A 26,702-nucleotide genomic window follows, 5' to 3' on the forward strand; every position below is an offset into this window, starting at 1 on the left:
CTGTCTACCAGGCTCTGTGTTAGGTGATAGAGGTACAAATACATAGATCTTACACTATTATGGGGACAACAGATATTGGGGAGCTGAAAAGGAGGGAAAGGAACCCAAATGGGAGAGTCAGAGGGAGAGAATTGAAGAGTGAAAAGAAGCATAGCTGAAGTCCTTCTTAAATATAGCCATGGGGAGAAAAGTCAGCAGGAAAGAAAGGAAAACCTGGGATGGAGTGTTGCAATCTGGAGAGGATTGAATCAAAGGATTGCTGTTTCCTTTTCTAAATGCTCGCAGGCCATCCCTTTAATAATACGTTCCAGAATTCAACAAGATCCAATGTAAAATTTACCAGACTATCCTCTTATCTTTTAAAAAATTGAGCTATATTCACCCATCTCCCTTATTTGTCACAGATTTTCAGAGGTCACTGACTCTGCAGAGGAGAGGGTGTTTCAGGCATGAGAGACAATCAAAGAAAAGAGATGGACACAGGATATAGAATGTCATGGGAGAGGACTATAGATCTAGATGCTTAGCTTGAGTATGAAGCCTATGAAGGGGAATAATATACAGTATAATTGGAAAAGTTCATTGGAGTCAGGCTGTGAAGAGCTTTGTATTTGATACTCAAGACACTATAGCTCCTTGAGCAGGGGAGTGACCAAGTCAGACGTGTGCTAAGACAATCACTTTGGGAACTACCTGGAAAATGAATAGGATCAGGGAACGACTTAAGGTTATTAAGACTAGCCAAAGAGAAAGCTATTGGGAAAGTTGAAGTCAGTGTTAAAGAAGGCCAGATGTAAAGTGAAAGTCATGTGGGGGGTGGGGGGTGTAGAATGAAGAAATTATCATAGTGGTAGGATTGAAACTGATTGAGATAACATGGCATGAGGGAGAGTTGAAAGTAGAGGATGGCTCTGAGATTGTGAACCAGAATGACTGGAAGGATGCTGGTGCTCACATAATAAATAGGGAATTTCAGAAGAGGCATACATTTGGGGGGTAGCAAATAATGAGTTTGGTTGGAATATGCTGAGTTAGAGGTAGTAATAGGATATTGGGTTTGAAAGGTCAAATTGGATGCTGCTAAGGCAATACTGGAACTTAGAACTCTCCACATCTTTTCTCCTTTAATATAGCAACAATAACAATATTAATGGTAACAATAATAACCAACATTTATGTTTTGCTTTTAATTTCATTTTTAATTTATTTTGCAATATGCTTTAAAAATATCTTATTTTATCCTCACAACCACCCTGGGAAATTATTATCATCCCCATTTTATGGACAAAGAAACCAAAGTAGACAGGATTAAGTAATGTGCCCAGAGTCACATAGCAGATAAGTGAAACTGGATTAAAACTTGGGTCTTCTAGACTCCAGGTCCACTGTGTGATATAGTTGCCAATTCTGGGTTCAAATTCATCATCCAACTGCATCATGTCCCAAATATATATACTGATATGCTAACTCAAAAAGCTGGCCAATCAACCATAATTCATAGTCTGAACAATATTTTATTCATTGTTAGTTTTTTTAAGCAATTGATCTATTGGCCAATATCTTTGAATGATACTGGGTCTCACTGGGGCTGACCTGTATGATATTATCAAATCAACCAAGAATATTAGCAGCAAAAGTTTCTTACCCACGAATAGGGACATTTAGAAAACTTCATCAATTGCAGATGCTCTCTTCATTTAGACCCTGTTGGGGACATTCTCTATGATGGTGGTAGCACTTTCGATTAGGAGAGTTAATAGACAATGGAGTCCATATCCTTTTACTACAAACCTCATGCTCTTTTTACTACACCTGAAATTTAATGATATGCAAGGTGTCAAACTAAGCCTTGGGGTGGGGAACTGAGATCCAAAAGCAGAGAGTCTGGTAAGTCACCTGCCTATCTCTCTCTTTAACACACACACACACACACACACACACACACACACACACACGCTCCCATGCCTTCTCATACAAATCAATGGATAAAACCATTTACTCCTTTAATTTCTGTTTTCTGGAGGAACATTTTTATTCATACACCAAAGATTAAATTGCATTAGCTGAAAGTCACCACTCTTCTAAAAATATAACAAGTTGTCATTTCTTGGACAACTCCATTAAAATTCAGGAGATGAAACATCAGAGTTGTGTTAATTCTGACACATTTAGAACCCTCAGTTTTTCACATATTGGGATTCCTTTCCATGTCACCAGCCTAATCTGTCAGCTCTAGGTTACAAATCTCTGGTTGGGTTTTCCATTTGTTTTGTTATGTTTTCCCCCCTATTATTTTGTGTCTTTACTGAACGGACAGCTGCTAGCTGCTGACACAGACATTTTCTGACAGGTCTGTCCTGTGGATTTCCAAGCAGCTATGGGTCAGCAGGCAGCCCATCTCCTAATCTAAAGACAAAAATAAACAAATGAAATAGGTGGCAAGTGTAGGCACATTCCAGTCAAATCAAAGCTACAGGAAGGAGGCTGCCACATCTCCAATTCTCAGTTTCACATAGCTATTTTTATGGCCAATTTACATTACAGGATCCTAGAGTTAGAGCCAGAAGGAACCTTGGAGGTCATCTGGTCCATCCCCCTGTTTGCCAAATGAGGACCCTGAGCTGCAGAAAACACAGTGATTTGGCCAACATTCCACAGATAGCAGATCACTTTATTCTAAATCATGACTATGGTGCATGCCCATGAGAACCATCTGAGGACGGTCTCATTCACAGTACTTTCCAAATGCTTTCTAAGCATTTCATTTTCAGTGTGTTCCTCTGCATTCAGCTTCCTAGATTCACCATGTCTGCTCCAGGACATTCTGAAGTTCCAGTCTAGGTTCTGATCTCCTTTCCTCTCATACTCTCATCTGTCTCCCACTGAGTCTCTCCCATAAGAAAGTAGTCGACCTGCTATTTTGGTTTTCTCTTGCATTGAGAGAAAAGTCCTTATTGATCTTGCCTTTAAAATTCACAATTCCTTTGACCTTCCTGACACTGACTTTTTACTCACTCTTCAGAGTATGTGGAACTGACTAATGAGAGTCCAGTCATTTCGAACACCTACTGTAGTAAATGCTTTAAGTTTGAGCTCACTGTCCCAAAGGTCCAAAGTGCTAATAGAAAACATGTGTCCATGGGGTTGAAAGAAATGCTCCATAAATTTGGTTCTCTATATTTTTAGTGTTCACAAAACAGCTTTGATGTTGACTAGTCAAATTGATGGTGGGTGCTAATCAATGGCATTCATGATAATATTAATCTCCCCTGGGATCAAATGATATGGGAGAGGCCATACCAGAGAGGTACCTCCAGCTGCTGATATTAGGATAAAAACCCCATAACCCTTTAGAGTTACTCTTAGAAGACATGGCTAGCTCTCTGGGGACCTGACTTGACTGTACAAGTGGGAGTTGAGATAAGGAATCTATCTACTTTACATGTGAGGCCTTATCTGGGATTTTTTTTTAAATGAGCCTTTGAAATTTGGGAAATTTCTCTACCTCTGATTTTAGTTTTTGCTTTTCCTAGTTTTTTTGGTGGGAGGTTGTTCACTGTTGTAGGGCAAGGGGTCCTAACTGCCATCAATTCACTGTGCCACTGAGTCAAGCAGGTCAGTATTCCCTGGGGTCAGTTATTACCACACTCTGACATAGACCTGAGTCAATGGACCTCTTCTCCTCTGACCTTTCAAAGTCTCAAGGAGCCTTCTACCAAAGATAAAAAGATACAAGCAGGGACAGACCCCTATCCTAGACTCAGGCAAACCCAAGAGGCTATGCACTGACCAGCTTAATGGTACCCCCAGGTAAAAGAGTGCACCAAGCCCCACCCAAACCCAGAGGCCAATGAATTAATATCTTTTATGTGTACTCAGTTCTCTTTGCTACATGGTCATAAAATATCTGTACACACTCCATGGCAAGAGCCAGAGCATGCTACACATGTCCAAATTGACTGGGCTCTCAACAACCATTACGAGAGACACAGAATGTCAGAAATGGAAGGGACTTCAAAGGTTTACTAGTTCAATCCCTATCTAAACAGAGGCAGCAGATGGTATAGTCAATAGAATGCCAGACTTCAAGTCAGAAGAAACCTGGGTTCAGTAATACACAATAAGAGCCACAGTGTGTGAGGACTGTTTCTGATAGACTTAGCCCTTCATAGCAAGGCAAGAACCTAACACATTCCCAAAGGACTCATGATTCAAGGTACCATCCATATCCAGAGAAAGAACTATGGAATTAGAATGCAGAATGAAGCAGAATATTTTCTCTTGTGTTATGTTTTGTTTTGGTTTTTCTCATGGTTTCTCCAATTCATTTTAATTCTTCCATACAACATGACTAATGTGAAAATGTGTTTAATAAGAATGTATGTGTAGAACTCATAGAAGATTGCATGCTATCTCGGGGAAGGAGAGGAAGGGAAGGGAAGAAAATCTAAGACTTATGGAAGTGATTGTAGAAAACTAAAATCAAATAAATTAATAAAAAGAGAAATAAACATGGGTTCAAATCTTGTCTAAGCCACATGACCCTAGACAAGTCCCTTCATCTCCTTAAGTCTCCATTTCTTCATCTCTGAAAGTAGTGGTTTTGTGGTATCCTCAGGGGATCAACCTTTCTCTAAAGACCTCAGCAAATGCCATCCAGTTTTTACTTGAAGACCCTGAGGGAGAGAAAGTCTATTACTTCTTGGAGCAGCCCCCTCCCCCTTTAAGAAACTCATCATGAGCATGATTTGCCTTGCAATGAACTGAAATTTACCTCTGTGTGACTCCAACCCTCACTCCTTGTCCTTCCCTCAGGAGACAAAAACAAGTCTAGTCTGTCTTCTATGTAAACGGGGGAGGGAGTGCAGGGGGAGACTGAGAAATGTCTCCTGTACAATGTCAGGTTGGAGTGCAGACTGGAAGGGAGCCAGGGAAGCCAGGAAGTAGGACAAGAAGAAAGATTATTCCTGTTTTATTCATAGAGAAGTGATGTAGTATGATGGGCAGAAAGCTAGCCTTAGAGCCAGGAAAACCTACTGGAGGTGGGACCCTGTGCTCTGGGCAACTCCCAGTAACAGGTTACAAAGAAAGTGCCAACCAGCATTGACTAAGGGAGTCTCCTCATCCCAGAGTTCCCAAGACCAGTGACAGCCCACTCAATCCCCCAATCTCTCATTTTCATATAAGAAAACTATGGATCAGAGATGTTAAATAATTGGTCCATGATGACAAAACTTAATTCTTCAATGCAGTTCTGTGAAGACAGGAGTGAATGAGGAATATCAAAGAACCAGTCCCATACCCTATCCTGTCATCCTTATATGTCGTGGAATGAAAAGATATGACTTTAACCAACTTCCCAGGATCTGTCCAAATTATGGGAGACTGTCTAAATAAGAAAAACATTATACAAAGGAAAGAAAGAAGGAAAGGAAGGAAACATTTATAAAGCACCTACTATGTACTAGGTACTATGCTAGGTGTTTTACAAATATTATTTCATTCGATCCTCACAAAACCTCTATGAGATAGGTGCTATTATTATCCCAATTCCACAGTTAAGGAAATGGAGGTAAATAGATTGTGGCTTGCCCAGGGTTACATAGTCAGTGTCTGTACCCAAACTCAGGTCTTCCTGACTTCAGGCTCAGGACTCTATCCCTGCACCACGTAGCTGCTTTTAGCTGACCTTTATGTAGCTTTAAGGTTTTAAAGTGCTTCCCTACAACAGCCCAGGGAGTTAGTGGGGTTTTAGTAATAAAGACTGCCTACCATTTGTACTCTGCCTTATGTTTTACAGAGAAGTAAAGCAATCCTTCCTTTGTCAGAAAATGAGGTGAAAATCAAATAAGTTTGCTTTCCCAATAACTTAAATCAACCAACACCCATTGGTCTTCATTTAAAAACCATTTGTAAAGAGATTAAAAAAATACTAGGCAGTGTTTGCTTTCCTGGTAGACAATGCGAAGCATATTCAGACTAGTCCATGATGATTCTCCATCATCTTTATCAAGAATATCACACTGTGTAATAGCATGGTGTTTACTATGGAGAAATCAATCAATAAGCATTTTGAACTATTGAGTTCAAACTGACCTCAGACACATACTAGCTGTGTGACTTTGGGCAACTCACTTAAACCTGTTTGCCTCAGTTTCCTCATCTGTAAAATGATCAGGAAAAGGAAATGACAAAACATTGTAATATCTTTGCCAAGATAGCCCAAAATGAGGTCACAAAGGATCAGATATAACTGAAATGACAGAACAGCAAAAAAGTGCCTACTATGTGTGTCTGGGAAGGGGGTTACAATGGCAAAAAGGAAATAGGTCCTACCCTTAAGGATTTACATTTTATTGAGGGAACCAATATTTACGCAGGTAAATATATACAATGTTAAGAAAAGGCCATTTGAGGCATCACTAGCTTCTAGTGAGGGGAGATCAGAAGAGCCTCATGTAAGAAGTAATGCCTGAGCTGAGCTTTGAAGGAAATGGGGGATTCTCTAGACATAAGGAGGATGTACATTCCAAGCTTAGTGGACAGCCAATGCGAAGTCATGGAGAAGGGAGATGGTGTGCTGGATGTGAGGGAAAGCAAGAATCTCAGTTTGGCTGAAGCACCAAGTGGATTGGCCATCTGATTTAGAAGACTCTATGATACTGTCATTAGGATACTACTGCATCTTCCCCTGGCATGTCTCATTACCAGGAGGGCATCTGTGCTTTGAAGTTCTCTATTCTGCCCCCATTGACTAGTTTGCTATTTCTATCTTGCTGTAAGCTAGGAAGCCACAGATAAATTTTTTGTAAAACTTTTAATGAAAGAAGGAAGCAGCAGGCTCTGAATGAAGGCCAAGAATGTGAATTTCCCTGTTCTATGACAGTTAGTCAGCATGTTCAAAGGCTACAGGGTTATATTCTCCAGGACTGATTTTCTAATCCTTCAGCTAAGCAAAATAATTGGATTGTCGGTTTGAATCCAGTGAAATATTAGGAAAATTGAATTGTGGCTTTTAGAGATCTAGGATTTTGGAGAGAGTATCCCAATTGCCCCCAAGATCAAAACAACTTTATATAGTGACAAATGGAAGATTCCAGAAGGTAACTAAAGGTGAGAGTGAGGAGAAAGTCTCTAAATGTGAGAGAAATTTTGAAAACTTATTGTCTGTCCCTGAGCTAGACAAAAATAACTGAAACTTTTATTTTAACCACTAATCAGGAAAAACATGAAAGGTAAATTGAGGCTTTAAGAATCTGAAAATGGGAGGGAACTTTTTAATAATATTTCAATGACCTTTCACAGGTACTTGGAAGTTCGCATAGCTCCAAATGTGGAAAAGTTGGCTTTTATAGTCCATTTGTACATGTGGCCACAGGCATTTGAGTCTGGAGACTAAAGCTGTGTACAGAAGTTTTAGTGGCAAAGTGAAAAGTCTGGAGTCTGGCTCCTCAATCCACCTAGCCATGATTAGATGAATAAGCAGCTATGTAGCCTAGTGAACAGTGCACTGGGTTTAGAGTCAAGAAGACCTGAGTTCAAATCCAACCTCAGACATTTACTAGCTATGTGACACTGGACGAGTCATTTAGCCTCTTCATGCCTCAGTTTCTTCATGTGTAAAATGGTGATATTAACAGCATTACTCCACAGGGTTCTTGTGAAGATATAATTATATTTGTAAATCACTTGGCAAACTAAAATACTACGTAAAGACTAGTAGATGTTGTTGTGTAGACACCTACAAATCTACAAAGACTGTGACAAGAGAAAAGAAAAGAGACAGACCAAGAAGCCTCCAAAGAAAACAGCATTCCAGAGAGGGAAAAGGAAAGGTAAAGGAAATGAGCAAATAGTAGGGAAAATATCCCAACACAGTGAGCAAAATTTATGGATTTAAATCTCCCCAAAAGAAGCCATCTAAAACAAAACAAAATATTTTCAAATTTCTTAAATCTAAGAAATAAAGACTCATTAGACTCAACAAATTAAATAATAGGTACATTAAAATAAAAAGAAAGGTCAAAATTTGGAAGGAACATGAGGGTCTTCTAGTCTAACCCTTTCATTTTACATATGAAGAACTTAGGCCTGGATCATATAGATGGTATGTGGCAGATGCAGCATTCAAAACCATATCCCCTGAACATAAACACAAAGTTCTCCACCCCATACAACACGGCTACTTTTAGAGAATGTGGCATTCAATTGAAAAGATTGGACCACTATAAGGAGAGCTCCACCATCAGGAGCAACAGAATCAGTGAAATTCCAAGACAAATAAAACTCAATTACATGGAATAATTAATGGAAAGTTTGAATGAAAGTGTGGAATCAATAGGAAATGAAAGTTTTCATGCTGAAAGGTAACTCAGCAGAAGTGGGTAAAGGAGTGATATGACCAGATCTTAACTTTTAGAAAATCACTTTGGCAGATGCAGGAAGAATGGATCTTGAGGAGGGAGAGAATTGATGAAAAAAGTCTAATTAGAAGTAGTCCATGAAGTGATCAGAATCTCAGTGAGCATGATAATTGTGTGCATAAAGAAAAAAGATTTTTGAAAGATGTTACAAACAGATCTATAAAATTCACTGGATACAGTTTGCCCGGATATATTGTCATTAAACTCTATCATCTGGATGAAAAAGATAATTTATAAGTGGGTGAGATGAAAAGTATCATTTAACAGGGTGCCCCAATTTGAATTCACAGGATTAATCACTCATCATGAGAAAATACAGAAAAAACAGGAATATAATAGAAAGCCAATCGAGGAATATTGAACTTCGTCCCAGAATCTTCTGTTTAGTTAACCTGGAGACAACATTAGATGATGAAAATATATTTTTGATTCCCTACATTTTCAAGTGTTTCTGCAAGGAAACAAATAAAGCCTTTGATATGCAAATATCAAAGGAACAAATTGAGAACCAACCTCCAGGTAATAAATGTTTGTTGTTGAATAATTTATCTTTGCACATTTACACAGGAGACTAAAGTGTATAGGAACCCTGCTTTCAGATGGGTAGGTGTCATTTCACCATTTTGGTTTTATTAATTAAAGTTCTCTTACAGGCATAATTTTGTTCAACATACTTGGTAAACTGAAAAATAAAACAGAATAAGCTAGGTTTTGATATTCTTCTAATTGAGTTATTTTAGCATTTGGGAATTAAAGTGACTCTCAATGTCATGTAAGATGGATTGTCTTTGATAAGGAAGGAGAGTGCCACTTGAAGCTATTTTTCTGTTGTGATCCATAGGGAGTCTCTGTGCACCATATTATATCAAATTGGGGAACATGGGCATGGAGTATGTGTTATAATTTCACACTTACAACCAGAGTGTGGTGGAATTTATTGAGGAAATTTATTGGTAACACATATTGGCTACTGATAGATCTGGTAGATTACATCTTCCAACACCCTTGTTGAAGTAAGAATGATGGAAACCCTCAAGAGACTTAATGATGAGATGGGATTTCAAATAATTTGAATAACTGAGATATTTTTTCAGGGGCTAGATGCAGTGATACTTTTATGACCGACTGGGTATAAAGTAGACAATTGTTGAATAAATGAATTAATAAATGGTTAATAAAAGAGGAGAGGTTAAAAACCAGATGGAATTAATCAGTGTCCTGACAACATTGATGAAAGCAAAAACATCACACTTGGGATCTTCAGTTACTGTATCCAATGGACATGAACTAATGGTTTAAAATTTGTGTCTGTATTGCCAGAATCCAGCATAGTTTTACATGTGGCAGACACATAAAGCATGCTACTAGAGTGGATTGGATTTTAAAAGTTAAAAAAAGGAAAGAATCCTTACAAGTATACAGACAAAACATTCCAAATCCTACCCTGTAATTTAGTCCATATCATAAGATGACAGAATTAAATATTTAAAGGTGGGAAGGACATTAGAGATCATCTACTCCATTCCCTTCTTTTTTGCAGATGAGGAAACTGATTCCTAAAGATATAAAATGATCTGCCCAAAGTCACAAGTGACCTGGTCTGACCTTAAGTGACAGGGGTAGAATTTGAACCTAAGGCATTTTCTTGTCTGAAGAACCAGTGATTTTTCCATTCCCTTTTCTGGGTGGGTTCAAATCCTACCGCCATCTCTTGTCCAATGGCTAAGGGTGTCACCTTGAACAAGGTAATCAACCTCTCAGAGCCTGAGTTGGTTCATCTGTGATGTTTGTTTATCATGATCTGGAGGTATAATTTCATTCGGTTTAGGAACTCCTATTATGGAAACTCCTTCCTCTAATGCCAATCACCAGTTCCAGTCCAGAGAGCCACTTGGGGGCAAACATATTTACTTTACTCAACCAGGGATACAACCAGTGGCAGAGACAATATTTGAACCCAAGTCTTCCTGAATATCATCCTGCCTTTCCATATGAAAAATAAAAATAAATAAGATGGTGCTCTCAAGAAACCCTCCAATGAGCATATCTCTTCTCAATTCAAGGTAAACCACATCTCCTTTGATTTTGCTTGAATGGAAAGATAGAAGAAAGGAGTCGGGAAAGGTCATTGGATTTAGAATCAGAAGACTGGGTTAAACTTTTGTTCTGCTTCTCTGAAGAAAGAAACAAGAAGATGACAAAAACTCCTTTTCTGCACTCCTCCTCAGTGCTTTCATTCATTCAACACACACGTTGTAGTGTTTGCTGTGTGCCACAGTGGCTGAAATTTACTAAGCAGAGAAATGGCACAGTCACATTTTTGCTTTAGAAAAATTGCCTTGATAGCTAGGCAGAAGATGGATTTAAGAGAGGAAAAATATGACTACCTTAGGCCTTGGTTTCCTCATGTGGAAAATGAAGATAGTGAAAACCACAATGAGTTGTGATGATCAAGTATGAGAATATATAGAAAGCAAGCTGCCAACCTTAACATGCTACTTAGAGGTTAGCTCTTATTTGGAGCCATGATTTCTAAGGACCTTTTACCTCTAAATCTATGACCCAATAAATGCAAAAACCAATCACCAAAGAGGAACTTGAGGAAAGGAGTCTGTGCCTTCCTTTATGTCACCTGGACAGATCTCTAGCAAAACCTCTGCTCCATCCCCTGGTTTTCTGGGACTCCACTGGGGGACCCTGTTCTGCCAGTGGTACTCAGGTAGTTAAAGCTGCACCATTTGCTTTTTGAGGCTCTGATTCTGCTGACTTTATTTCAAGCAATCAAAAATCTCTAATTTGCATTCCCATTCCCATTAGTGGCCCATATGTTAGCCCTGTTTAAAAGCTATAGGCTGCATTCATTATGAGAGACTTGGCTTCCCTGCCTTATCCTTCCCCTTTGAAATGATGGAAGTTTATATTTAGCAAATGCACAGTTAGTCATTGGGTCATGTGTTCTCATTTGTACCTGTATGACAGTGGCCAAGAGGAGCTTGGTTGTCCCATCTTAGCGTACCATTCCTGACCACCTTCAAGAGAGATTGCTCTCTCTCCAGGCACTGCAGATGGGACACACAGCCGGTGTCCACTTCCTACCCAAGGTTTCATTCAAATATTAGCCTCTCACTAAGATTCTGCACATGATTTCCCAGCCTAAACTGAACCCTAATAACCAGGCCCCACTGGAGGCCGTCAAAGAAAACTCTACAAGGCTTCCCTGTTGAGGTTGGTGATGGGATGGATGAGTCAATCATCTCTCTCTTCAGTGTCTGTTCACAAGGTGAAGAAGAGAAGAGCAAATCAATTTGGCTAAAGAGAGACGTCCGCTTGCCCCTGTTTTCCAGTCATTTTTAATGTTCTCTGAGCCTGGAAATGAAATGCAAAAGACAGAAAAATGTGATGCAGTCAGAGAAATTTCTTTCCTGTACTTTTTCACTTGTGGTTTATTTATGTGTTCACCATGTTTAATAAATACCTATTATGGGTATAGTGTCATAGAAAGAAAAGTATCCCTGCAGCTGGAGGACCAGGGTTAATATCCCACCTTTGACACTGTAAGTGTGACCTTGAGCAAGTTGCAAAATCTCCATGGACCTCAATTTCCCCATATGTAGGTGAGGGTTGGACTAGATGCCTCTGAGTTTCCTTGAGCTCTACATTTGTGATCCTATGAATTATTAGGAAATTTTTCCTAACATTGACTTTAACTCTGTCTCTTTGGAAGTTCCCCCACTCTCTTTCTCCTAGTTCTGCCCCTGGTGCTAAGCAGAATAATTCCCATCCTCTTCCCTATAATAGCCTTTTAAATACTAAAAGACAGTTATCATGCTTCCCTCCCCCTCTCAATCCCAAGCCTTCTCTTCCATTGGATGGATGTTCCCATATCCGTAGACTGAAAGGACAAAGTATATTCTTTCTCTCACCTCCCTACTCCTCAGGAAAGATTATTCTCATCCTCACTCAGTAGAATGGAGAATCAAAGCCAGTGATTCAAGCTTTAGCCATAGAAAAATCTCTTCAGATCTATGCATTGGATATATAACGTCAAAAGTGAAACAATCCCTGTCCTCAAAGAGTCTACACTGCCACAAAATGGATAATCCACTGACAAATTCTTTGTGTTGGGCGCCAGCTCTCTCCCCTTCATTTCCTATTTGAATGCTGGTACATTGGCAATAGAATAAATTATTCAGTGAAGAAGCACTTATTAAACATCTACTGTGTACCAACCATTGTCCTAAGTATAGGGATACGAAGGGATGAAAAGGGGGAAAGGATACAAAGAAAGGCAATGACAACTATTTGTGCCATCAAGGATCTTATATTTTAATAAGAGTAGACATGTCCAAAAGATAATACACATAAGAAATATAGAGTACAAGGGAAAGCTCTAATACATGGGTAGTAGAACACTGATATTCACAGAACCAGGCAGAGATTTCAGTGCATCTCATCCATGAACTGGGAGAGGGGAAAAATACATCTGTATTTCAATGTAATTAATTTCATTTGTGATGCTTATGTATTTTCATGCATTAGAACCATTATTCTGAGAAGTGCTCCATAGGCTTCATGAGACCATCAAAGGGATCCACGACACATTAGAAGGGAAGGTCTCTTGCAAGAGTTGCTATTTGAGCTGACTTTTTTTTTAAAAAAGCCAAGAAATCTAAGCTATAGTACAAAGGCTAGGGGAAAGGATATTTCAGGCATGGGTAACCAGAACAAAGGATCAGAAATGGGAAATGAAGCATTCAATGTGACAAGTAAGCCAGTATGGCTAATTCATAGAGCACATAAAGAGAGATGACATGTAAGAAGACCACAAAGAAAGGAAGGGACTGAACTATGAAGAACTTTAAATGCCAAGTGGAAGGGTTTCTTTTGGATACTGGAGATAATAGGGAGCCATGGATATTCACTGTGACATGGGCAGATGAACATTTTAGGAAAATCACTTTGGCGGTCATGTAGAAAATGGATTGGATTTAGGAAAGACCTGAGGTATAGAAACCAAGTAAAAGTCAATCATTCCGACAAGGAGATAAGGGTCTCAACTTGGGCAATAGTAATGTGAGTGGAGCTAGGGAACTTATGCAAGGGATATTGGAGAGAAAGAAGTGATATGATCTGGCTACTAATTGATTACTATGTGAGATGAGCAAGAGTGAGGAATCAAGGATGCCACCTTGACTAGGTACCTTAATAGTAATAGGGAAGTTGGAGGATTTGGGGACAAGACAATGAGTTTTCTTTTGGACAAATACTCATATTTCTGCATTTTCACTGGCTGTCCCCCATGACTAGAGTCTTTTTCCCTCCTTGGCTCATCTCAGCTAAAACCCCACCTTCTACTAGAAGCCTCTGCCAATCCCTCTTAATGCTTAATGGCTTCCTTCCAAGATTAGTCTCAATTTATCTGTATACATCTTGTTTATAAGTAGTGTTTGCCATGTTGGCTCCCCCATTAGATTGAACTCATTACAAGCAGAGACTGTCTTTTGTCTTTCTTTATATCCCCCAGGATGTAACACAATACATGCCACATGGTAGGCACTTACTCAATGCTTTTTGATTTAACATGTTGAATTTGAACCGAGTATGGGACACACAGTTCAAAATGTCTAATAAGCAACTGGTCAAGTATATCTAGAGTGCAGGAAAAAGACTAGAGCTAGATATACAGATATGGGAATTATATTTATAGAAATGATAGTTGGAACATAGCGATCAACAAGTGAGATAGGACAGAGGAAGAAGAGATCCCAGGACAGAGCCTTGGGGGAAATCTTATGGTTATTGGGAAAGACCCAGAAGAAGACCCTTCAAAGGATACTGAGAAGTGATGATCAGACAGGTGGAAGAAAAACCAGAAGAGATCAGAGAGTGTTCAGGAGAAGGTGGTCAAGAATGGTGGTAATGCTACAGAGATACCAAGAATAAGGCAAGTGAAAGCCAAAAAGCTGAATCCGGAGGAGTTATGGGTCTTGGTACATGCTGCTGTATACACATGGATGACTCTATTCCAATAACATACAAATGATTTTTGGATTACCCATTGTTTTGTGCTATCCATGCTTTGCTAATAAAAATTTTGACACCTGGGGTTGGGGGAAAATCATTTGTAGGAACCATGAGGTCACTGCTAGCTGTGTTGAGGAAGGTTTTAGGATCCAACCTGCACAGGGTATCAGAGAGAATCATTTATGTTATGGTCAGTCACACTGTGAGAGGAGCAGTGCATCCTCTATAGAGTATGATCCATGTCTCCACAGCAAAGCTAATACCTCCAAGACATAACTGGAATGGTGAAGAAAGGCATAACAATGGTCACTTCTCTTTTCCTTGTGTTATGTAAATACACAGATAGAAAGGACTGGAGAAAGGATCCCTGGTAAGTATCTGCTGATGCTGGAGATGAGCTAAAAGAGCACCACATGGCACAAGATCGGTGGACCTGAGAACTGAAAGGAGCAGTCTTTCAGCTGGAGAAGCATCGGGCAAGAAGCATATTGCCTTGAACGTCAGTAGCCTGTGGCAAAATTCTGATTGCCCTGTCCTGGTTATAGTCCTTTTGGCAGGGGTTTAAGGAGGGTCTATGTGCTGGTTACTGAAAGACAAATCCAGCTAAGTTGAGAGAAGCTCAAAATCAGAGTGGTTTGTCTGTGGTTACTTACAAATAATGTGTCCTAAGCCTCCAAGAAGTTTCAGTCTGTGATGGCAGAGAGAAGTTCCAACACTGAGAAAATTATATAGTGAAACATCAACTCTGCATGATTTGTGTGTTCTCTCTCAAGTCCTGAATTATCCAATGTAGGCATCTGTATCTATAAGATTAATGGGATAATCACCCTAATGGACTGCTCCTATAGATCTGGAATGTTTCATCATTTCATTTTCATTTCCCCCTGGCTAATTCACTTTATCCTCAAGGGAATAACAAAATCCAAGTCTGAAGAAAGGGCAACTATCTCTGGGTAGAAGTGTTTTATAGAACAGTGATCACAGGACAGGAAACATGAGAAAAGTCAAAGATAGAGAGCAGGAAAGAACAGAGATGGCAGAGGTAATCAAGTCTAATCCTCCTATTTCACAGAGAAGGAAACGGAAGCCCAAAAGGTGGAAAGCCATTTAACCAAGTTCACTCAGGGCATAGGTATCATAAGCAGCATTTGAACCCAAGTCCTTTGACTCCATAGACAGTGTGCCTTTTACTACATTATACTGGCTTATAAGCCATGAGTCTCAGATTCATGACCTTATGAGCCATGGGCCTCAGACTGGAAATAAATATTAAAAGAGAAAAGCAGAAATATAGTCCAGCACTGTGAATGAAGAGTTGGCCTTAGAGTCAGAATGACGAGTTCAACCCCTGCATATCCCAAGCAACACTCTAAGACCTTAAACTGCAAGAAGATGGTGGATTAGAGGCAGAAACCCAGCTGAACTCTCAAAATTCCCTTCCAACCAACTTTAAAATAATATCACAAATCAAATTTTGGAGTGGTAGAGCCAACAAAAGTTCAAGGCGAGATATTTTTTCAGCCTGAGAAAACTTAAAAGGTCAGCAGGAGGTGTGTGACAACAGGGTGGGTGCCAGTCTGGAGTAAGCAGTGGCAGCACCAGTGGCTAGTTTTAGATGAGGCAGAAGCACCAATACAGGGTCTTTAAGGTGGCCACAGCAGAATCTTCAGCATGTTTTAGGCCAAAGACAGTAAGGGGGAAAGACAACTAGTCAGAAAGAGATAAGAAGCGATCCTTTGCTGGCACAAGGTCACGTTGGCTCTGATTGGCAATTCTATTGACAGTATGCAGTTTCAGGCTACAGTTCCATGGCAGAAATCAACACTTGCAATCTCAAGGGAGCAGGGACCCCAGTGACATTTCTGAGACTCAAATGAGTGCTAGTGCTTATGGCTTCAGAAGAGCAGGGGTCTTGCCTTGGTAAAAACTGGAGTGCAGACCAGGAAAGTAATGACCACACCTCTCCTCACATCACAGCACCTTGTAAACACTAAAAACTTAGAGATCCCCAGAACTAGCTCTCAAAACAGCAGCAAGAAAAAGGCTGGAACTCAGGGTAGGGCCTCGCTATCCCCATGTGAGCAGAGTCCAAATTTAGTATAAAGTTGAAAGTCAAAAAATAGACTGAAAAATGAGCAAACAACAGAAAGAACTTGACCACAAAAAGGTACTTCAAGGGCAAGGAAGACTAATACACAAACTCAGAAGACGACAAAAAAATGTGAAAACACCTACAACCATAGGCACACTACAACACTCAAAGAAAAATTGCAACTGGACACAAATCCAACAACAATTCCTGGAAGAGTTAAAGAAAGCAATAAGAGTGGTAGAAGAAAACTTAGTAAAAGAAATGAGAGTAATTCAAGAAAAATTTGATAAAAGAATAAATAGCTTGGCAAAAGAGGCACAAAAATAATACTGAAGAAAATATCTTAAAAACCAGAATTAGGGGGGCAGAGTCAAGATGGCAGAATAGAAGCTCTCCCACCACTGCTCATAAAATATCTGTAAAAAATGACTCTAAACAAATTCTAAAACAGCAGATGCCACAAAACTACAGAGTGAAAGACATTTTCAGCTCAAGACCTGGAAGGTCGACAGGAAAGGTCTATCACACGGGACTCAGGGCTGAGCACAGCCCATAGAGCACAGTCCAACATTGGCCATGCAGAGAGGCTCAGACAGGACTGGAGCAGGCTTCAGGGCAGGGAATCCTGGGTGACAGCTGAGATTTCCAGATTACTCAATCCACAAACACCAAAGACAGCTTTAAAGCTCTTTTACCTGGGTGAGAAGAGAGCAGGGTCCTGCCCTAGCCCCAGCCCCAGTTGGCCCTAGGCTGTGGCAGCATCCATTTCTGGAGCCCTCAGCCTAAAAACCCTGGGGGAACTGAGCAGCCAATCTGAATATCAGCCCTGAGTGGTGGTCCTGGAATGAGGAAGAGCACTGGCTGATGGAGCTGGTGGAGGCTCTGGAGAGGGAATTCTACTCACAGATTCTAGGCAGGAAAGTTTGTGGTTTCTCCCAGACCAGAGTGCAGGCCAAGAGAGGAGTAAACACCTCTCCCTTGATTGTGCCAACTTGGAGGAACTGAGAACTTACAGATCCCTAGAGTATACCTTCCTCTTGACAAAGAACTCAAAAGTCAAGTAACTGGCTGGGGAAATGCCCCCAAAAGGGGAAAAAAATAAGACTATAGAAGGTTACTTTCTTGGTGAACAGGTCTTTTCTTCCATCCTTTTGGATGAGGAAGAACAATGCATACCATCAGAGGAAGATATAAAAGTCAAGGCTTCTGCATCCCAAAACCTCCAAAATAAATATGCAATGGTCTTAAGTCATGGAAGAACTCAAAAAGGATTTTGAAAATCAAATAAGAGAGGTAGAGGAAAAATTGAGAAGAAAAAGGAGAGCAATGCAAGAAAATCATGAAGAGCGAGTCAACAGCTTGCTAAAGGAGACCCCAAAAAATACTGAATTAAATTAACACCTTTAAAAATAGACTAACTCAAATGGCAAGAGGTCCAAAAAGCCAGTGAGGAGAAGAATGTTTTAAAAAGCAGAATTAGTCAAATGGAAAAGGAGATTCAAAACCTCACTAAAGAAAATAGTTCTTTAAAAACTAGAATGGAACAGATGGAAGCTAATGACTTTATGAGAAACCAAGAAATTACAGAACAAAACCAAAAGAATGAAAAAATAGAAGACTATCTTAAGTATCTCACTGACCTAGAAAATAGATCCAGAAGGGACAATTAAAAAATTATGGGACTACCTGAAAGCCATGATCAAAAAAAGAGTCTAGACACATCTTTCATGAAATTTTCAAGGAAAACTACCCTGATATTCTAGAACCAGAGGGTAAAATAAATATTGAAAGAATCCACCAATCACCTCCTCAAAGAGATCCGAATAGAAAAACTTCTAGGAATATTGTAGCCAAATTCCAGATTTCCCAGGTCAAGAAGAAAATATAGCAAGCAGCCAGAAAAAAAAAACAATATGAGAATTATGAAAATACAATCAGGATAACACAATATCTAGCAGCTTCTACATTAAGGGATCAAAGGGCTTGAAATATGATATTTCAGAAGTCAGAGGAACTGGGATTAAAACCATGAATCATCTACCCAGAAAAATTGAGTATAATACTTCAAGGGAAAAAAAGGTCATTCAATAAAACAGAGGACTTTCAATCATTCTTGATGAAAAGACCAGATCTGAATAGAAAATTTGACTTTCAAACACAAGAATCAAGAAAAGCATGAAAAGGTAAACAGGAAGAAGAAATCATAAGGGACTTACTAAAGTTGAACTATTTACATTTCTACATGGAAAGATAATATTTGTAACTCTTGAAACTTGTCTTGGTATTTGGGGAGTTGGAGAGATTACACACACACACACACACACACACAGATGGAGGGCACAGGTTGAGTTGATTCAGAAGGGATGATACCTATAAAAATAGAATTAAGGGGTAAGAGAAGAATATATTGGGAGGAGAAAGGGAGAAATGGAATGGGGCAAATTATCTCTCATAAAAGAGGCAAGAAAAAAGCTTTTCAATGGGGGGGGAAGGGGGGTGGTGAGAGGGAAAAAGTGAAGCTTATAGTCATCACATCTGGCTTAAGGAGGGAACGACATGCACACTCAATTTGACATGAAAATCTATTTTACACTACAAGAAAGTAGGGGAGAAGGGGAGAAGTAGGGTGGGGGGATGATGGAAGGGAGGACAAATGTGAGGAGGAAGTAATTAGAAGCAAACACTTTAAGGGAGGGACAAGGTCAAAAGAGAGAATAGAACAAATAGGAGGCAGGATAGGATGGAGAGAAATATAGTTAGTCCTTCACAACATGACTGTTATGGAGGTCTTTTGCATAATTACACATGTATAGCCTATATTGAATTGCTTGCCTTCTCAGCAGGAATGGGTGGGGAGGGAGGAAGGGAGAGAAATTGGAACTCAAAGTTTTAGGAATGAATGTTGAAAATTGTTTTTACATGCACCTGGGAAATAAGATATACAAGTAATGAAGTATAGAAATCTATCTTGCCTTACAAGAAAAGAGAGAAGATGAGGATAAGGGAAGGGAGGAGTGTGATAGAAGGGAGAGCAGACTGGGGGAAGGAGTAATCAGAATGCATGGTGCTTTGGGGTGGGGAGAGGAGAGATGGGGAGAAAATCTGGAACTCAGAATCTTGCGGAAATGAATGTTGAAAACTAAAAATTAATTAATTTTAAAAAATAAATAAAAATAAAATTACTTTGTGTCTACATCAAAAAAAACAAAAACAAAAACAAAATTAGCCTAATGGTAAAAGAGCCACAAAAAAATCACTGAAGAAAAGAACTCCTAAAAACTCAAAAGTTCAGCAAATGGAAGCTAATGGCTCCATGAGACATTAAAGAAAATAAAACAAAGTCAAAAGAATTTGAAAAAGTAAGAAAATGTGAAATATCTTGTGAGAAAAATAACTGACCTGGAAAATAGATTGAGGTGAGATAATTTAAGAATTATTGGATTGCTTGAAAATCATGATCAAAAAAGAGCCTATCCTTTTTTTCAAGAAATTTGTATACAGGAAAACTACCCTCATATGTTAGATTAAGAGGTCAAAATAGAAATTGAAAGAACCCATTGATCACCTTTTGAAAGAGACTTCAAAATGGAATCTTTTAGGAATATCATATCAAAATTTCAGTGCTCCCAGGTCAAGGACAAAATATTGCAAGCAGAGAAAAAGAGATGGTCCTAATATTATGGAGCCACAAGTCACAACCATACAAGATTTATCAGCTTCCATCTTAAAAGAGTGGAGGACAGAGTGGAATCAAGATGTTGGAGTGAAAGCATGGACTCATCTGAATTCTGCCACAAAGTCCTACAGATACCTCTAAAAAATGAATCTAAACAAGTTTTAGGGTGCCAGAATCTACTAGGAGAGAGTGCAGCAGATTTCCAGCCTAGGACAGCCTGGAAGGTCGACGGGAAGAATCTCTTGCACCAGGATGAGGGAAGGAAGAACACAGCATGCAGGCTGCACACAGACTCGGCCATATTGGAGTGAGAATGGCCCCAGACAGACTGAGTCAGAAGCAGCAGTGCAGATTCTCAAGCCTCTCAGCACTGGATGGGAGTCCAGTGGAACTGAGTGAGAGAGAAGCACAGGGCCCATGGCAGCAGCTGCAGCCACTCCTGGTGCAATCAGCCCACAGACTAAATGTTTGAAAGTCACCTACTTGAACTTCCAGGTACCAAGATGGCAGAGTGAACTGTTAACTCAAAAATTCCAGATAATATTGCCCCAGGAAAAATCCTAGAATAGTGAAGGCAGCATAAGGGGTAAACAGTCGTTTAACTCAAGAGGTTATAGAGACCACCAGGATGGGTCCCTTTTGCTGTAACTGAAGGGGACAAGTGCAGGACCAGAAGCCTCCAAGGAAGAACCACCTAAGTGGACCAGCAGAAGAGCCTGAGCCCCAAGGGTACGGAGCTAGCAAGCACCAATACCAGGACTCCAGTCATGCCTTAGCACAGCCATGGAAATGGGACTGACACCAACACAGATACAGTTCACCAGCTACTGAGCCTGTAGGTGCTCTAATTCAGTCCTAGGGGAGGGGGAGAACTCCTGTGGTCAGACCATCCCTCTCCCATACCTCATGCCAGGGCAGAGCCAAGATGGAAGAGTAATGGTACAGACTTTCTAGACCACTTCCCCCAAGCCCAGCCAAATACCTCTAAAAATGACTCTAAACACATTCTGGAGCTGCAGAATCCACAGAATGATGGAGTGAAGCAAATCTCCAGCCCAAGACAGATTGGAAGGTCTCTGGGAAGTGTCTATCATACCATGCTGGGAGCCGAACCTGGTCCAGTGAAGGCCATGCTGGCACAGAGGGGACCAGAGCAGGCCTTGGAGGTGATTGAATCTCTCACACCTGTGGTAGTTTCCAGACTTTAGGACCCCCAAATGCCAAGGACAAATTGGAAGGTCAGTGGAAAAACTTGTGGGACTTGTGTGAGAGAGTAGAATGGTCTGGTCCAAGCCCCAGAGAGGCAGAGGGCGGAAGGAGTAGAGGAACCTGTGGCAGCCACAGCAGCAGGGGCAGCAGGAGTGGCTATTTCTGGAGCTCTAGGCCCACAGACTGTGGGGGAATCAAGTGACTGACAATATGCTCCCCACCCCCACTGGAAGCTCAAAGAGCTCAAAAGTCAAGTAAATGGCTGGGGAAATAAGCAAAAACCAGAAAAAGAGTCAGACTATAGAATCTTACTTTGGTGACAAGGAAGACCAAAACATACAAACAGAAGACTACAAAGTCAAAGTTCCTTCATCCAAAGTCTCCAAGAAAAATACGAATTGGTCTCAGGCTATGGAAACAGAAGACTACAAAGTCAAAGTTCCTTCATCCAAAGTCTCCAAGAAAAATACGAATTGGTCTCAGGCTATGGAAGAGCTCAAAAAGGATTTTTTTTCCTTCAATATTTTTATTTTATTTGCTTTGACAAAGCAGATACATCCCAATGAACAAACACACCAAGTCTTCTCCAGCCAAAAGAATAAAAAAAAAAAACAACTACCTGAAAGAGTGGTTTTGGCTGATAATGCACATCTCTTTCTCTCTCTCTCTCTTTTTTTTTTTTTTGAGAGAAAATTGCCCACTTCATTCTGCATTCTGATTCCTTAGTTTTTTCTCTGGATGTGGATGGCATTTTGTATCATGAGTCCTTTCGAAATGTTTTAGGTCCTTGTATTGCTGTGAAAGGCTAAGTTTATCAGAAACAGTCCTCATACACTGTGACAGTTAATGTCTAATGGTTTTGCTCACTTTACTAAGTGTCAGTTCAGATAAGTCCTTCCAAGCCTCTCTGAAGTCTTCATATTCATCATTTCTTTTTTTCACTCTCAGTAATACATTTATTCACTCCAAATGACTTAGCATCCAAATTTCTAAAGGAAATCCAGGCTACAAGAAGACATATATAGTAACACAATAGTGATGGTAGCCTTCTATCAGTTTTAGATAAGTTTAACAGAAAGATAATCATAAGGGAAAATATGGAACTAAAAAAATTGCTAGAGAAATTTAGAGGTTAAAGAGTTTTGAGGATGGTAATGTAACACAAAAAGCTTTTACAAAAATTGATCGTGTACAAGGGCATAGAGGTATTAAAAACCAATACAAAAAGGCAGAAATAGCTAATCTATCCTTTATAGACTATAACATAAGAAAAATAGTCATTGGTTCAGAAACCACAAACAAAAAATACAAACCAAAATGAAGATTCAAAAATAAGATCCTAAATCATTAGTGAATCAAAGAACAAATCCTAAAAACAACCAATAACAATCATCATGAAAAAATATATCAAAATTTCAGAGATACAGCTAAAGCAGTTCTTGGGAGAAAAAATATCTTCACAAATATACATTAAACAAAATAGAAAAATGCAAAATAAACCAACTGGATATGTATGTTCAAAAAAAATAGAAACCCAACAAATAAACAAATATAAAAAAATCACAAAAGAAGAGATATTAAAATTTAGAGGTAAAATAGACAAATTAGAAATAAAAATTCCATAGAAATGGTAAGTACAACTAAAATCTAGCTTTTTGAAAATACTAATAAAATTAATAGACCCTTACCTAATCTAAATTTTTAAAAAGAGATCAGAAAAATGAATCGATGAAATAGATAATGAACAAGAAAAAAACCACAGCAACACCAGAAGAAATAAAGAATAATAATCAGGACATTATATACAGTTCTATGCTGAGAAAAATAAACCACACAAAAAAAATAGAGGAGCACCTTCAAAAATATATAATACCCAAACTATCAGAAAACCAATTGAAGATCTTAAATAATCCAATATCAAACTAGGAAATAAATTTAGTTGTAAAGGAACTACCAAAGAAAAAAGAATTGCTGGTCCTGATGGATTCACAGAACAATTCTATCAAACTTAAAAAAAAAAAACATTATCTATACCCACATAATTTTCAAAAATTGAGAAACGTCCCAAATGAATCCTTTTTATGATATATATACTTAGTCCTTTTCATGCTTCTCTTAATTCTTGCCTTGGAAGGTAAAATTTTCTAAACAGATCTGCTCTTTTCCTCAATATGAATGATTCAAAGTCCTCTATACCAATGAATGACCATTTATTCCCATGAAGTATTATACTCAGGTCTGCTAAGTAAGTGATTTTTGGTTTCAATCCCAGTTCCTTTGACCTCTGGAATATCCCATTCCAAGCCCTTCAATCCCTTAATGTTAAAGCTGCCAAATCCTGTGCTATCCTGATTGTATTTCCACAATATTCAAATTGTTCCTTTCTAGCTGCTTGCAGTATTTTCTCCTTGATCTGGGAACTTTGAAATTTGGCCACAATATTCCTAGGAGTTTCTCTGTTCCAGTCTCTTTGAGGAGGTGATTGGTGGATTCCTTTAATATTTGTTTTGCTCTCTGGTTCTAGAATATCAGGGCAGTTTTCCCTGATAATTTCATGGAAAATAATGTCTAGGCTCTTTTTTTGATCATGGCTTTCAGGCAGTCCTATAATTTTTAAATTGTTTCTCCTGGTTCTATTTTCCAGGTCAGTTGTTTTTCCAATGAGATGTTTCACATTATGTTCTATTTTTTCAAACTTTTGGTTTTGTTTTTTAACTGCTTGGTTTATCTCATCATCATTAATTTCCTTGAACTCAATTCTCTCTTTCAACGAATTATTTTGTTCAGTGAGTTTTTGAAACTTCTCCTCCATTTGGCTAGTTCTGCTTTTTGAAGCCTCCTTCTCCTCATTGGCTTTTTGGACCTCTTTTTCCAATTGAGTTAGCCTCTTTGTAAAGCTGTTATTTTCCTCAACATTTTTTTGGTTCTCCTTTAGTAAGTTACTCACTTGTTTTACAAGCTCTTCTATTGCCTGAGCTCAGTTTAAGTTCCCTTTGGAGGCCCTGGAGGCAGGGGCCTTGACTTCCTCTGACATTATGACTTATTCTTCCTCATCTGAAAGGATGGGGGGAGACACCTGTTCACCAAGAAAGTAACCTTCTATGGTCTTCTTTTTTTCCCCATTTTTTTGGGCATTTTCCCAGACAGTTACTTGACTTTTGAGTTTCTTCTCCACAACCACCTCACCTCCAGTTGCACCAAGCCAGCACTGGGGGCTGAGATTCAGATCAGCTGCTCCAAACTCTCAGGGGCTTTAGGCAGGGGCAGGGCTGCTATTCAGTGTGAGATTAAGATCAGCTGCTCAGGTGTGGGCAGTGCCACCACAGAGGGCTCAGGTCCCTCAAGGGCTTTATGATGAGACCTTCAACAATGGATGCAGGCTGCTGCCTGCCTTTGGAGTCCCTGTCTGCTTCTGCCTCCACTGCTGCCACATGAGGAGGACCAAGTTATGGGGACACCCTGTTCCCTTCTCCGCCAGCTGAAAAGACCCTCTCACTGACCTTTAGCACCTGTGGATTGAGGGATCTATGCTGCTGCTTGAGATTTTGTCTCTGAAACCTGCTTGGATCTGCTCTTCTCTATGCTGTGTGGCCAAGGCTGGGCTGGGCTCTGCTCTGTGTCTGGTGCGACAGACCTTTCTCAACAATCTTTCAGGTCACTTTGGGCTAGAAATCTCCTCCATTCTATTGTTCTGTGGCTTCTGCTACTCTAGAATTTGTTGAGAGTTCTACTTTACAAGTGTTTTATGGGCTGTGGGATAGGAGCTAGTGTATGTGCGTCTTTCTACTCTGCCATCTTGACTCCACCCCTCAAAAAGGATTTTGAAAATCAAGTAAGAGAAGTACACCAAAAATTGGGAAGAGAAATGAAAGTGATGCAAGAAAATCATGAAAAATGAGTCAACTGCTTCCTAAGGTGACCGAAAAAAGTCCTGATGAAAATAACACTTTAAAAAATTGACTCTCCCAAATGACAAAAGAGATCCAAAAAGCCAATGAGGAGAAAAATGCCCTAAAAAGCAGAATTGGCCAGTGGAAAAGGAGATCCAAAAGTGTACTGAAGAAAATAACTCCTTAAAGATTAGAATGGAGTAGATGGAAGCAAGTGACTTCAGGAAAAATCAAGAAATTATAAAACAAACTCAAAGAAATGAAAAAATGGCAGACATTGTGAAATATCTCATTGGAAATACAAAAAACTGATCCAGGAGAAACAATTGAAAAATTATGGGACTACCTGAAAGCCATGATCAAAAAAAAGAGCCTAGATATCACCTTTCAAGAAATTATCAAGGAAAACTGCCCTAATATTCTAGAACCAGATGGTAAAGTAAATATTGAAAGCTTGAGCTTCTAGGGGCCAAGATGGTGGAGTGATTTGTCAATGCTATCCCCTCCCCTTGTTGACCTGGAAAAACCCAGAGAATATTTCCCCTGGAAAAATCCTGAAATAGAGGGATTAGCTGAAGGGGTAAACAGTCTTTTAGCCTGTAAGGTTAGGAAAATAACAAAAGGGGGTCCCTCTTGCTGTGGTTGAAGAGGACCAGTTCAGGATGGGAGTGGTCCCAGACAGCCCCACCTCAGAGACCCCAGGAAGAGATCCTGAGCCCCAGGAGAGTGGAGTCCATAAACACAAGTGCTAACACCAAGACTGCAGGCATGCCTTAGCACAACCAGAGGAATCAGGAAGATACTAGCACAGATGGGATACACCCACCACCGAGCCTACCTGTGCTGTAGCTCAGAAGAGATCTCCTGTGGCCAGACCACACCTCCCCTATGCCTCATGCAGTACACTCCAGGGAAACTCAGAAAAACTTCACTCTGGCACACCAGCCAGCTCAATACCAGATAAGCCACAGCATTCTAGCTTCTAGCTAAAAGAACCAGAGGTCACAATACACATAACCTCAAGTTCCAAGCACAAGAGTACAGAACCCCCTGTGCCCCAGAAGGAAAGATCCACTTTAAAAGCCAGGAAAAAGGCAATCATCATGATCAGGAAGTAAACCAAAAAAGAAAAGACCATAAAATCTTACTACGGGAACAAGGATCAAAACACGAATACTGAAGAGGTCAGGATTGAGACTATACTACCATTTGAAACTTCAAAAGAGAGTATGAACTGGTCTCAAGCCCAAAGAGAATTCTTGCAAGAGCTCAAGAAGGATTTCAAAAGCATAATTAGAAAGGTAGAAGAAAAATTAGCCAATGATTTTAAAAATATGAAAAAAGAATTCACCAAAGAGAACAGTTCCTTAAAAAGGAAAATTGGACAA

General features: G+C 39.6%; 1 protein-coding gene across 3 annotated transcripts in view; it reads right to left on the minus strand.

Moving 5' to 3' along the window:
- Nucleotides 1–26,246, minus strand: part of ITPRID1 (ITPR interacting domain containing 1) — a 210,309-nt gene extending 184,063 nt beyond the window's left edge. For all 3 annotated transcript variants that reach the window (XR_011964816.1, XM_072598894.1, XM_072598893.1), the window contains exon 1: nt 26,153–26,246. Coding sequence is in view for 2 of the 3 variants with exons in the window: in XM_072598894.1 (XP_072454995.1) it covers nt 26,153–26,211 (59 nt within the window). In the remaining variant the exon portion in view is untranslated. The remainder of the gene's footprint in view (nt 1–26,152) is intronic.
- Nucleotides 26,247–26,702: the final 456 nt, after the last annotated feature.

The sequence above is a fragment of the Notamacropus eugenii genome, chromosome 3 (genome assembly GCF_028372415.1).
Source record: "Notamacropus eugenii isolate mMacEug1 chromosome 3, mMacEug1.pri_v2, whole genome shotgun sequence".
Lineage (NCBI taxonomy): Eukaryota > Metazoa > Chordata > Mammalia > Diprotodontia > Macropodidae > Notamacropus > Notamacropus eugenii.